The sequence below is a fragment of the Camelus bactrianus genome, chromosome 18 (assembly GCF_048773025.1).
Source record: "Camelus bactrianus isolate YW-2024 breed Bactrian camel chromosome 18, ASM4877302v1, whole genome shotgun sequence".
NCBI classification, from domain to species: Eukaryota; Metazoa; Chordata; class Mammalia; order Artiodactyla; family Camelidae; genus Camelus; species Camelus bactrianus.
This window is the reverse complement of record NC_133556.1, coordinates 26,067,150-26,079,369: the sequence shown is the minus strand read 5'-3', so window position 1 is coordinate 26,079,369 and position 12,220 is coordinate 26,067,150. Positions and strand designations below refer to the sequence as shown.

At 48.6% G+C, this 12,220-nt stretch overlaps 1 protein-coding gene and 1 long non-coding RNA gene across 2 annotated transcripts in view; one reads left to right on the top strand and one right to left on the bottom strand.

Moving 5' to 3' along the window:
• Positions 1 to 8,409, bottom strand: part of CREBBP (CREB binding lysine acetyltransferase) — a 118,209-nt gene extending 109,800 nt beyond the window's left edge. The window contains exon 1 of the mRNA XM_074346399.1: positions 7,724 to 8,409. Coding sequence (XP_074202500.1) covers positions 7,724 to 7,808 — 85 coding nt within the window. The 5' untranslated portion in view covers positions 7,809 to 8,409. The remainder of the gene's footprint in view (positions 1 to 7,723) is intronic.
• Positions 8,410 to 8,471: 62 nt separating this feature from the next.
• LOC141573923 (uncharacterized) lies at positions 8,472 to 12,013 on the top strand. Its single transcript, XR_012500384.1, has 2 exons — positions 8,472 to 8,991; positions 11,240 to 12,013. It is a non-coding gene; the product is annotated as an uncharacterized LOC141573923 (long non-coding RNA).
• Positions 12,014 to 12,220: the final 207 nt, after the last annotated feature.

Genomic DNA, 12,220 nt, shown 5'->3' with positions numbered 1-12,220 from the left:
CACCTGTTTTATGGGATTCCTGAATCTCAGCCTCTAACTCATTCCTTTGCAAGCTGGTACTGAGACTGTACCAGCCCTTGGTGCTCGAAGCAGATCCGTCAGGGGCCACATCTTCCCATGGACTCAGCGAGAAACATCCATGGATTTGGTTCTGAGTCAGACCCCTCCCCTACATCAGCCCCAACCTCACCAGCCCAAGAGGCAGGTGACATCTAGTATTTTCCCACACAATGAAACAGTAATAATAGTTGCCACAACCTGCTATATGCCAGGAATCACAGGGGCCCAATATACAAAGCTAATCAAAGTGAGAAGAAATGGAAAATTCTAGAGGAAAAAAAAATACCTTTTAGAGATGAGATCCACCCTCCCAAACAAAGCTCAAATGTAAAGTCACTGGCCCAAGTCACAGAGCTGATGAGCTGGAAGCTAAGATTCAGCGTCCACTCTGACTGGAGGTCAGGCTCCTTACTACCACTTTGCCTGCCTCCCTGTATAAAAAGCTCTGACATTTCCTTCAACTCTGAGTCATGGTTAAAAGGTTCTACTTTTAAGCAGGTGACAAATACTCAAAATATTTTAATCCAGAGAAATTGGGTCAAACTTGTATGGTCCATAATTGTCAAAGCAAACCCTAATTATTTGATACAGTTCTACAGTTCCTAAGTGTCAGCATTCAGTTTGTAATCAAATACCAAAATCCATTTACTTAAACACTGCACAAGCTTCACTCTATAGGCTAGAAAAAAGAATAGGAACTTATTTCTTGCTACTTCACTGGTTATTCTAACTACAAAATCAAAACTCATATAGGTAGTACAGTTTTGATAAGAAAAATCCAAAATATGTGGGGGCAGTGCAAAGGGAAGCTTCTGAAAAATAAAAAGATATTGCCTTACAACAGAATTGTATAACCCCATTAAACAGCTACAACTATTAAGAAACACCTACTATATACAGTAAGGCACAGGTTTATTAGAAAGACTGGCAAATTAAGACATCTTCAAACAGTAGCAGACGGGACATCTAGAAATAGGAAAGTCGATTTAACCAAGTGAAAATTTTTTCACCATTAGATTTTACTATTCTTAGCAATAGTTCAGCTAAATACTCTTTTGATTAATGGAAATGAAACACGGGGGAAAATGTCACACGGGATGATATCCAAGTCTTTCTAAGGGTAAGGTTTAAAAAGAAAGGAATTTGACTTTTAGACACAGAGCTCAAAAATAGCCTTGCTTCCCAAATTTAGAACGAGAAAACACACTAAAGGCAGATTTTTCTAAGTCAGCAACAATCATTCTGTATATTGTCTAAGAATCTGGGAAAAAAAAGAGCCACTTTTGCTTATTTCTATGCCTTTCCTAAAGAACCCCCCACCCTCAATCTCTGATTCACGTCTCAAGTCGAAGCTCCAGGTGGACAACCTTGCACATGGCTCTTTCCCACCCTCCCGTCAGCGAATCACAGCTCCTATGTAAAGTTGAACACGCAAAAGCCCCCAAAAGGCACTGGTGCAAGTGCTGATGTGCTGCATCAGTGATCTGCTGCAATGTGACAATTCCTGAAAACTGAGCTTAGATGTAATTAATTAGATTTATGCAGGAGTTGTGGATGCCACCCACACCAGACCAGGGCAGCCCATCAGGCATGGGACAGTATTCTCAAGGCTGCAGAGTGGGCTCAGGGAACATGGGGCAAATGTGATGAAAAACGGAGGGCATGGCCAGGAGTTGGAGAGCTTATGAGAGACCATCTGAAACAATCTGAAACGACTTAGATGCAAGCCACGTGCCGAGATCACACCCACAAAGACGAAACTCTCTGAGTGGCCAGAGTGCTCTTCCCAACACACAGAGGCACAGAAAACTAGCAAGCTTCCCCAATTGTCTGGCTCCCCGCTCTGGCTCAGCGACGGAACCCCACGGGGCACCAGGATACAGAAGCACTAAGAGCCCCCCAGTCAAGGCCCCATGCCCACCCCCAAGGCCTGCCTCAGGTGCCACATCCACTTGGACACACAGCCATAGGCTTCTGCACACAGGACAGTCAGTAAACAGCAGGTGGATAAATGAAATCTTCTTGGACTGCCCTTTCTGACTCGCATTTTGGCACTTGATTGCATTTTGTATTCTTTTCTCAAGTTTTGCCTCTAAGTCTTATCTTGTCAACACAGTTCTAAACTACTTAGACGCATCACCAGAATCCTTTGCACACTGCTGCTGTAGAAGGGGTACCTCGGACTGAACCGTAATACACACAGTTAAGAAACAGAATCACATATTTGTTCACTGCTTAATACGCTTCAAAATGAGTAAGAATTTTCAGAACATATACACTCAAGTTTTTAAACTTTAAAATTTCACGGCCATCACGTTTGTATTAAAAAAAATACAAGTGAAAGTAAAGGCAAATAATCAATAGTACTGATTAAAGAATTCCGGGCTATACACTCTGAGTGTGCTGCAGTACAGCAGGTCAGCCTGCTGTGGGCCTACATGAAGTCACACCATGACTACCGCTTCCAGAATCATCAGCAAATGTGTCCCGGTCCAATTGGATGAGCACTCTCAGCAGGTCTGGCCTACAAGGGTGCACCCACTTTCCCTGGTCAGGACAGCGCAGGCACCAGGCACCGAGCATCCACTCCAGACCAGGCGCTTCTCACTCATCATTTCATTCTACCTTCGTCATCGCCCTTTGAGATGGGAATGGTCATTATCTCTATTTTTCAGATGAGAAAACTGAGGATCCTCAAAGCCTTAGCCCCACATACATCAGGCTCACAAACTGTGGCCTGAGAGCCAAACCCCCTCGGCTGCTGATTTTTGTAGCAATGGTTTTACTAGTTTTACTGACACACAGCAGTGCACACCCGCCTAAGTACTGTCCAGAGCTGCTTTCCCTTCAAAACGGCAGTGTTGAGCAGCTGCGACAGAGACCATATGGCCTGTAAAAGCCGAAAATATGTCCTCTGGCCCTTTACAGAAAGAAATTTGCTGACCCATGTATTACATAAAAACGGTCTGGGAATGGTGCAAACTGCAGCCCCTCTCTCCAAGACCCGCAGCCCAACAGCACTCTAAGGCTCGGGGAGGGCCCAAGAACAGCCCCACCTCTGCCCAACTTCTTTCGAGCAAGACGACTTTATTGAGCAACATCTCTTCCCGTGCTCTTGGAATATACTCGGAGTGCTGATTTGAATGAGAAAAAGAGGTGGTCCTGACTAATGTTACCCCAAGAACAAAAGTGGCTTAAAGCAAGCTTTCCTAATCTTGAACAACTAACAGTAAGGAACATTTCATCTTAACAAGGGAAGGCATACTTCGGCAAAATCATTTTTAACTATTTTGTTTTCAAACACATTAAGTAAACATACAAAGTTGGCACTTACGTAGCCCCAAGTAACCGCGTATTTTGTCACATAACTACAGTGGCACAAGTTAAAAGTTGTAAAGACACAGGCTAACAATCTAAGCATCAACTTCCAGCTGTGGGATAAAGCCTCAGCCTCTTTATAAGTCATTTCCAATCACATTTAAGAGTTATAGAGTCAAATTCAAACGCCAAACAGGAATGCTTCTCAATTCTTTGATCCACTGTGAAGGTGCTCTTGGTGGGGTTCATACTTACCGCCTTCCCTAGGAACTTCAAACGGGGCCACTGTTATCACACTTCTCATGGTTATTCAAAAATCTCTATTCTTCTACCAAAAAAAGCAAAGTCATGAAAAGCCCCAGCCCTAGAAGTCTCTACAAAAACTCACATTTCCTATTTAGCCAGAACTCAGTAAAAAAAATAACTTGACTGGTCCTGAACTATCCACTGTCATAAACAGGAAGGTGAGACCACATAGTGTAGGCCTCAGGTAACACTTGCTGCATCAGAAAGAGATGGAAGTGGCAGAGTCCCTGCCCCAGGCCCCTGATAGGAAGAACACATTCCCGTCTCCCTCCATAGCTGCTGACAAACTTTCCCCATAGGAACTTAATTCACTTGTTGGAGTGACACTATTGAAACTTGCTAAGTAATGCAGTCTCCTGGTCCATGATCCAAGTAAATCCCATTTTATGGATGTAGATTTACATAATGAATATACAGAACTATTTACTTTAATGATCTAGGTTTGGTTCTGGTTTTCACCTTTTACGTTACTTTGGGCAGATCACCTCTATCAAGTCTGGTTCCTTACCTCGAATTGGAAGGAACAGTATCCTCCCTTCCTACCTTCACAGGATGCTGTGAGGACCAAACTGAAGTGATGGGGAGAAAAGCACTCTGATACATAAATGTAAAATGTCATCATTTTATTGTAAAAGGCATTTTGCTTGGTAACCTTATTTAACACCAAGTTTCTTTAAGTACAGTTTTCTATTGCATGTAAGTACAGTTTTCTATTGCATATTACATTTATGTAATAAAATGTAATCACAGTTGCTTAGGGCACAGGATGAAATATACCCATGTTCAATTTTCAGAAGACAGCATTAAAAAACTTTTTTACAGTCTATTTGTTGAATGTAAATTTGGCCTCAATAAAGCTGACCAAGAAAACCCTACTTGCCTAGATATTTATTTCTCCTACACTGCTAAATCATGAATCTCTGCTGCTAAAAGACACGAAAATGCTGTTTTAATTTGGACGTATTAAATAAAAAGTTTCTAAAACACACAACTAGCTATACACTGGTAACACTAAGTCCTACTTCTTATAAAGGGTGCCAAGTAAAGGAAGATGACATTTGTAAGAAAGCATTTATGCCTTCAATGTAAAACAAGAAAATGCTACTTCAACAACATCTGATACCATCAAATTCTGCGCCACTCCAGAAGAAAAGCCTGGGTTGGGGGAAAAGTACCGTTTTTCCTTCTTCCCCTTGATATCTTTCTTTGGGGTGCATTCCCTATTTTGGCATCACCTCTGCACGCTCTCCTCAGAAACCCTCCATGATCTCCCCAGCCTGCAGTGACCTGTCCCTTCTGTCACTGGTGGCGATGGCATTTATCAAAGAGGCCACCAACCTCACTGGAGTGTATGTACAGCAGTGCTCCCCCTGCTAGACTGCAAGCGCCCTGCAGGCAGCATCCTAGCTGGTTACTTACTCCCCAGCATCTGATGTACTGTTCTCTGGGCTCACTGCCTTCCCCGCACACTCAGCTGACACCGATGGCTCCACAGGCCAGTCCCCAGAGATATGTGCTGCATCGTGGCAATCCAAGTCACTTCTGTTTCTCAGGCCACCAAGGCCTCCTCCTAACCCCTCAGCTCTTCCCATGAACAGTGCTCCCCGCCCCCTTCAAATTTTATCACATAAGCAGGGAACACACCTTGCTCTGCCTGGTCCAATTTTACCCTAGAAGCCAGAAACAAACATCCCCTCACTAAAATGAGGTTTATTCTCTCAAGAAATATTATTCCCAGGTCTCTCCTCACTTTTCCATCTAACCAAATGCCATCACTCCTTTGATTGTGTGCAATGTAATTCCTTTAGTGCTTTCTTTGCTTTGCTATACATCCTTAAGATCTGTTTTAGACTAGTAGTTACCAGAGACAAGGCTGTACCTTGTTTAACATGCTCGATGATGATCCTGTCCACGGCCCCCCCCACACTAACAGACCCTCTTGCAATAACGTGATGACGATGAATGTGCAACCAAGGACCCGATATAAATATAATGGTGAATTTATTCTTTGGATTATTTAAACACAGCTATTAAAAACTGAGTTTTTTGTTGAACATTTGGAAAAGTAAAAGAGCCCCAGTGCTTTACAAGGATCAGAATAGGAAAGGGGAAAAAGTGGTCAGAAGTAGAAAATCCCTTCTGATAAACTTTGCTGTGATTAGCAGCACATAAAGTAAATATCTGACCATCCAATAATGGAACTGTCAAAAAAGCCATCCTTTGGGCGCTATCTTGAAAACTGCTAAAAGTATACAGTGGGACAAGCCCTTCTGGTAAGTCTCATGTTACTAATTTGTACCTCTTTATAAAACAAAATCTACAATAACCTCATTCAACAATAGCAAAGCTGCAAAGCCATTCAAAAGTTACCAGTTTCAAAGGACAAGCTTCAACGCTGAACTTGTAGAGTGTGATCTATGTTTCATATGATTAGAGATTTTTCACTGAAAAGTGCCAAGACTAATGAAGCAAAAGAGATCTACTATGCACTAAAATTATAGTTTTCTCATGCTGTAAAATCAGGGTATTTAAATCATGGTTGTTTCCACATTTCTCACTTCTGGTGAGCTGATTTTTACAAAATTAACATCAAATTCAACTCTTCATCAATTTTTTAAAAAGAGCAGTATTAGTTACTTGACATGACTTGCCACTGACTCCTCTCCACTGTGAAATTTCATTTCAACTAGACAAGAATCTCCTTATGATTTATTTTTTAAAAATTATCTCACTTCTACATTAACTACTAGTCAGAAACTGTATTAAAACTGAAGCCACAAAATTCAAGTTTTGTTTCAACAGTAGAAACAGGTTTTTAAACAACTAGGAGAAAAATGCTAGTGGTCAGTCACAGAAATATGTGAACAAGTTGAACAGCTGTGTGTGTCTACTGCAAATCTGAAGGCACTGCTGCAGCAATATAATTCAGTTTGGACCCATTCATTAGAAACTGATTTTCAGATGCTGCGACTGCAAGACTGTAGTAGAGCAATGCAAGCTGCGCTGGAGATCCATTCGTTCGCGGCAGCGCACAAGTTTTTATTGCAAAGGAGAGCTCTGAGAGGAAATACAGCTAGTTCATAATGCTACCATGAACCAGCCCAGAACAACCTAGGATTACTAAAGAAACAGAGAACTAAAATACTTCTCTTAGGTAACTGATACGATCACCTAAGAAAGTTTTTGGGGAAGCTGTTTGAAAGAATGATTTATTCAGTATCCTACTTTAAAAAATTGGGGGGGGGACTTTAATTCCTACATTCCTTAACATAACTTTTTAATTCTGCTACACGGTAGAAACAACACAAGCTCACATGGAGACTGCAACCTAGATGAAATATGCTATTTAACTTTCTTCCGAAGTTAACACGTGAAATTAAACACACCACAGCAACTTATGACATCTTGCTAACTAAGTTTGGGGCTGTGAAAAGTGGAATGACTTAGGTGACCAACAAGTTTTCAAAATAACTACTAAGCATATTCCCAAGGAGCACATTCCAAGAAACTTCTAAGTCGTAACTCATAGGCGGGCCTGCTGCTATGAGTGCCTTCTGGTCGCAGCCTTGAGAATGTGTTACCGATTCCGAAAACACTTCGGGTCCCCTTTCGGCTGGATGATTTCCTTCTCTCACTAGCAAACGTACCCTCCGCTGTCATCCCTCCAGACAGCCACGCGTGTGCGGACACACACGACGGCGAACGGAGGCGTATGGAAGTACCACGCAGAATAAACACGCTCCACTCACTTTACTTTTCCTCCCTGGAAGTACCACTCGGGCTCCACGCGAGGAGGGCTCATCAACTCCGGGAGATCTGAATGCACCCGGGCGTATGCCGCCCTACTCGGGCCCCATGACAGTCTTTCGACAAACTTCCCCCTCTGCGGCGGGGGTCCCGGGAAAGGGGCTGCGCCGGCCGCCGCTCCAGGGGCCCCGCACGCCCGCCGTCGATTTCGGGTCCTCCGGCGGCACTAACCTCCGGGTGGGGCTGACAGCGACCCCCGGGGCCCCTGCCCCTCGCCCGGCCCCCTCCTCACCTGTGCTGTCATTCGCCGAGAAGCCGGGCGAGCTGAGTTTGGCTCGTTTGGGGTTGGGCGGTCCGTCCAGCAAGTTCTCGGCCATTTTCACCTGCTCGCGAAAACAGCCCCGAGCGCGGGCGGCCGGGCCGGCGAGGGCTCCGGGGCGGGGGTCGGCGCCGGCCCCGGCCGGCTGCGAGGGGAGAGGAGCGAGCGCTAGCCGCGAGCCGCGAGCGAGCGCCGAGGGAGAGGGAGGGCGCAGGGCCGGGTGGGGGAGGCGGCGGCCAAATCTCAGCCACAGCAACAGCGCCCCGCAGCGCTCACCGCCCGCCCCCGGCCGCCGCCGCCGCCGCCGCCGGCCGCGGCCCCCTCATCCCCTGCCCGCTTCCCGAGCGCGACACTCCGCGGCGGGGGCGCCCCGGCGGCCCGGCCGCCCCCCCGGGCCCGGCTGGCAGCGACGGCGCCCGGCCGGGCGGCTCAGGCAGTCCCCAGGAACATGGTGCCGCCGCCGCGCCGCCGCCTCGCTCCCCCCCCCCCGCGCCCCACTTAATTAATTCGCTCGCGGCCCGACGACCGGGGGGCTCCGGGCTCCGCTCTCCGCCCGCGGCCCGCCGCCGCCGTCGCCGTAAGAAAAAACAATGCGCGAAGCGGGGCCGCCGCCGCCGCCGCCGCCGCGGCCCCCCCACCCCCCGTTCCGCCGCCGCCGCCGCCGCCGCCGCCGCTGCCGCCGCCGCCGCCGCGGCTCCGGGAGGCCGAGCCGAGAGGCGAGCGGGGCCGCTGGAGCGGGCGCCGAGGGCCGGGCGGAACGGGCCGGCCTGGCGGAGCGGGGTGCGCGGGCGGTTGTGGGGCCCGGGACCGGCGGGGCCGAGTAGATCGCGCTCGAAGCCCCGGTCGGGTCCGCGACAAGATGGCGGCTGTTGATTCCTCAATTAAAAAAAAAAGAAAGTTTTTTTTCTTCTCTTTCCAGAGCCTGAACGGGGAGGGGGAGGGGGCGGGGCACGCCGGTGCGTCACCCCCCCGCGGCGTCACCACGCACGGCCCCCGCCCCGCCCCCTCCACCTGCGCCGGCCGCGGCGGAAAGAGCCGAGCGCGCTCGGGCGGAAAGGACCGAAGGCGCGGCCGCTGTGCTCGGTGCAGCCCCGCTGTGGGGAGGCTGGGCTGCCCAGCTAGGGCCGGGCCTGCGGGACGCCGGGCACCGCCGCCACTTTTGTTCTGACGGCGACTGGGCGGCGAGCTCGAGGGCTGCGGCCTGGCCGCGAGCCGGGCCCCCAGGCACGGAGTCGGCGCGGGTAGGCCCTCCTGTCCCGCGGGGCGACTCCGCGGGGTCCTGACTCCTCACGTCCCTGCCCCGCGACCCTCCTCGGTAGTCAGGCTTGGCCACTTTTCCTCGCCAGATCCAGCGATGTGTCGTGTCCTCTGCTTACAGACTGCTGCCGGGTCCGTCTGAGAGCGATGCAGATGGGGAAACTGAGGCAGGAAGCGACAGGGCAGGGATTCGAACTCCCCCCATGTAAAGTGAGGGGGACGCAAGACTCCTGAGCCCTTGTTCCCCAGCCCGATGTGACGGGGCCCTAGGTCCGACACCCCCACCTGCACCGGGAGGTGGTGAGCGCTGCCCCCCAGCTGGCCGCGCTCAGCCTGCATCAGGCCCAGAAGGCCCCTTATTACATCAGGGCTTACGACCTCGACGGTCTGAGTGCGCTCCCCGCCCCGGACGATCACCTGGCCCCCGCAGGTGCTCCAGACAGGTGTGGGGTCCCGGGGTGACTGGTCCGCGCGGCCACTCACTCCCAGTTCCCCCCACATCTAAGGTGTTCACACATCTCAGTTTCTTATCTGCTTCTCAAAACTTGCCAGGCGCTTCATCCGAAGTCCTTATCTGAAAGGTATCACCAACAACCTATTTCCTAAGCCAGAAACCTGTGAGTCAGCGCCGGCTCCTCCCTCTCTCTCCACCCACCAACCAACCTGCCTCCCCTGGTCCTTTACCTGTGCAAACGGCTCTTCCTCCTCATCCCACTGCCCCAAAGTCGGCTCGCATCTCCCGGGTGGCTAGATAGCAGCTTCCCACTTAAGTGTCCCTTGCAATCCTTATTTCTCCCCACGCAGCACCAGAGTTAACTTCCTGGAAAAAGGAAGAAAGATATAGATTAGATAGGTAGATAGGTAGGTAGGTAGGTAGATAGATAGATAGATAGATAGATAGATAGATAGATAGATAGATAGATAGATACAGTCTGGGGGGAAAAACATGTATAGTCTGTTTTAAATATATATGTACGTCAAAAGAGTTATTGTCTTCAAGTGTCAAGACTGAGTGATATTTTTACTTTTTTTTTCTATTTATAGTGTTCAAAATCTTGGCTGCCCCCCCCCCTTGCGTCCTTCCCTTCCGTTTTCCATCCCACCCTCACTCCCCCACACCCACTCAGCTGCTAGGAAGTTCTCACCATTGAGACCCTTTCGTACTTTTGCAAATGTTGTTCCCTGTGCTGAGAATACATATGCCTGGCAAACTCTAACACATCCTCCAAGACCCAGCTCAAATATTACCTACTCCAGGAAGCCCTCTTGGCCCAGTTTAGGGCTCCCACAGCACTTGTGGGCATACTTCTGGGAGGGCATACCACACACCACACACTATCATTTCTTGTCATCTTTCGTGTTTTTATTTATCCATCAGAATCCCTTGAAAATCTCCTGAGGGCATTGCCAGTATGCTAATATCTTGGGCAAAGAATAAAGAAAGAAACCCCTATTATATTCAAAGAGACCAGAGAGCAAGCCCTGGAAATCATAAAAAGAAGCATTCAAGAAGTCAGTTTGCACAAGAAGGCAGGAGGTGTTTGCAGTCACAGAGTAACACAGGGCCAGTAGCATCCTGTATATGAATGTGCCTGTGTGTCCCTCTTGCCAGAAGTCTGCCGGCCCCTTGAGGGCAAGGGCCAGGTCTTAGTCATAGTACAGTGTCCTGCAAGAGGTAGGTTTTCAAAATTTGATGAAAGAATGAATGAATGAACTCTGTCAGCTTCCCCTGAGTCCTAGAGGCCTCAGGACACTGAGAAGGATGGGCTTCAGCCTGAGGCAGCTCCAGGCCACTCCTCCACAGAGGGGACAATGTGTCAGGTCACTGAGAGGCCTCAGGCAGGGCCTGCCTTGGGTCAGTAGGGCCACCATCTGGCTCTGGGGTCCCTGGGTGAGTGGTTTACAAAGCAGTGGGCACATGAGCTCATGCCATCGCCCCCCAAGGGGCAGCTATGACATAGATCATGCCCCATTTTACAGAGGGGGAAATTGAGGGGACCCGTCCCTATGACTCAGTGGTAAATGACATGGACGTGCCAGGACTGGATCTGAAACACAAGTCTTCAAATGCCAAACCACTCACCAAGCTCAACCCTAAAACATCCCTGCTCAAGAGTTCCTTCTTCTATCTCATTTGTATCATTTTGTTCAGTTTCTCTTCTTTTCCTAATCCCTGCTTTTTCTTTCCTTTCTATGTCTTCTCCCCTTGGTCTGACATTGATGGGGGAATAGCAAGGAAGAAACTGTGGTTCCTGCCTGTCTACCCTTAGCTTGGGATCAAGGCCAACACAGACGGAAGAGATCCAACACGACTGAGCGCCTTCTGTATGCCAGGCCACTCTGCCACATGCTCCACTTGGATCAGCACTTCCCGCAATCCTGGAAGGAGATATCATTGTCCTCATTTTATAGATGAGGAAACAAGGCTCAGAGGAGAGCCACTAAGGGTTGCCAGACTGCAAACATAAGGCTGCCTGCTCTTTCCAGCCTCAGAGGCCTTGTCACCAAGGAAGCCCGTTTATGGAATGCTCAATAGCCAGCAGAGGAGCAAGAGATAGAAATACATCAGAAGAGACTTCTTGAGACAAGTCCATTTGAATCCATCAACTGATGAATGGATAAACATAATGTGTTCTAGCCACACGATGGAATATTATTCAGCCAGATGAAGCATGAAGCACTGACACATGCTATAACATGGATGAGCCTTGAAAACCACGATGCTCTGTGAAAGAAGACAGTCACCAAAGACCACATACTGTATGATTCCATTTATATGCAACATCCAGAATTGGCAAACCCATAGAGACAGAAAGTAGGTCAGCAGTTTTGGGGGGCTGGAGAGAGGGGGAGAGAGTGGATGGTAGCCGAAGGATATGGGGTTTCTGTTTGGGGTGATGAAAATGTTCTAAAATTGATGGTGATTGTTGCACCACACTGAACATACTAAAAACTAATGAAATCGACACTTTGGGTGAATTATATAGTATGTGAACCCTCTCTCAATCAAGCTGGTTCTTCTCTTTTTTTCTCTTAATTTTTTTGGGGGGGGTAATTAAGTATTTATCTATTTATTTAATGGAGGCACTGGGGATGGGACCCAGGACCTCGTGCGTGCTGAGCATGTGCTCTACCCCTGAGCTCTGCCCTCCCCCACCAAGCTGGTTCTTAACAGGTTGATTTGGGAAGAAGGAAAAGGGACAAGGAAGGAGG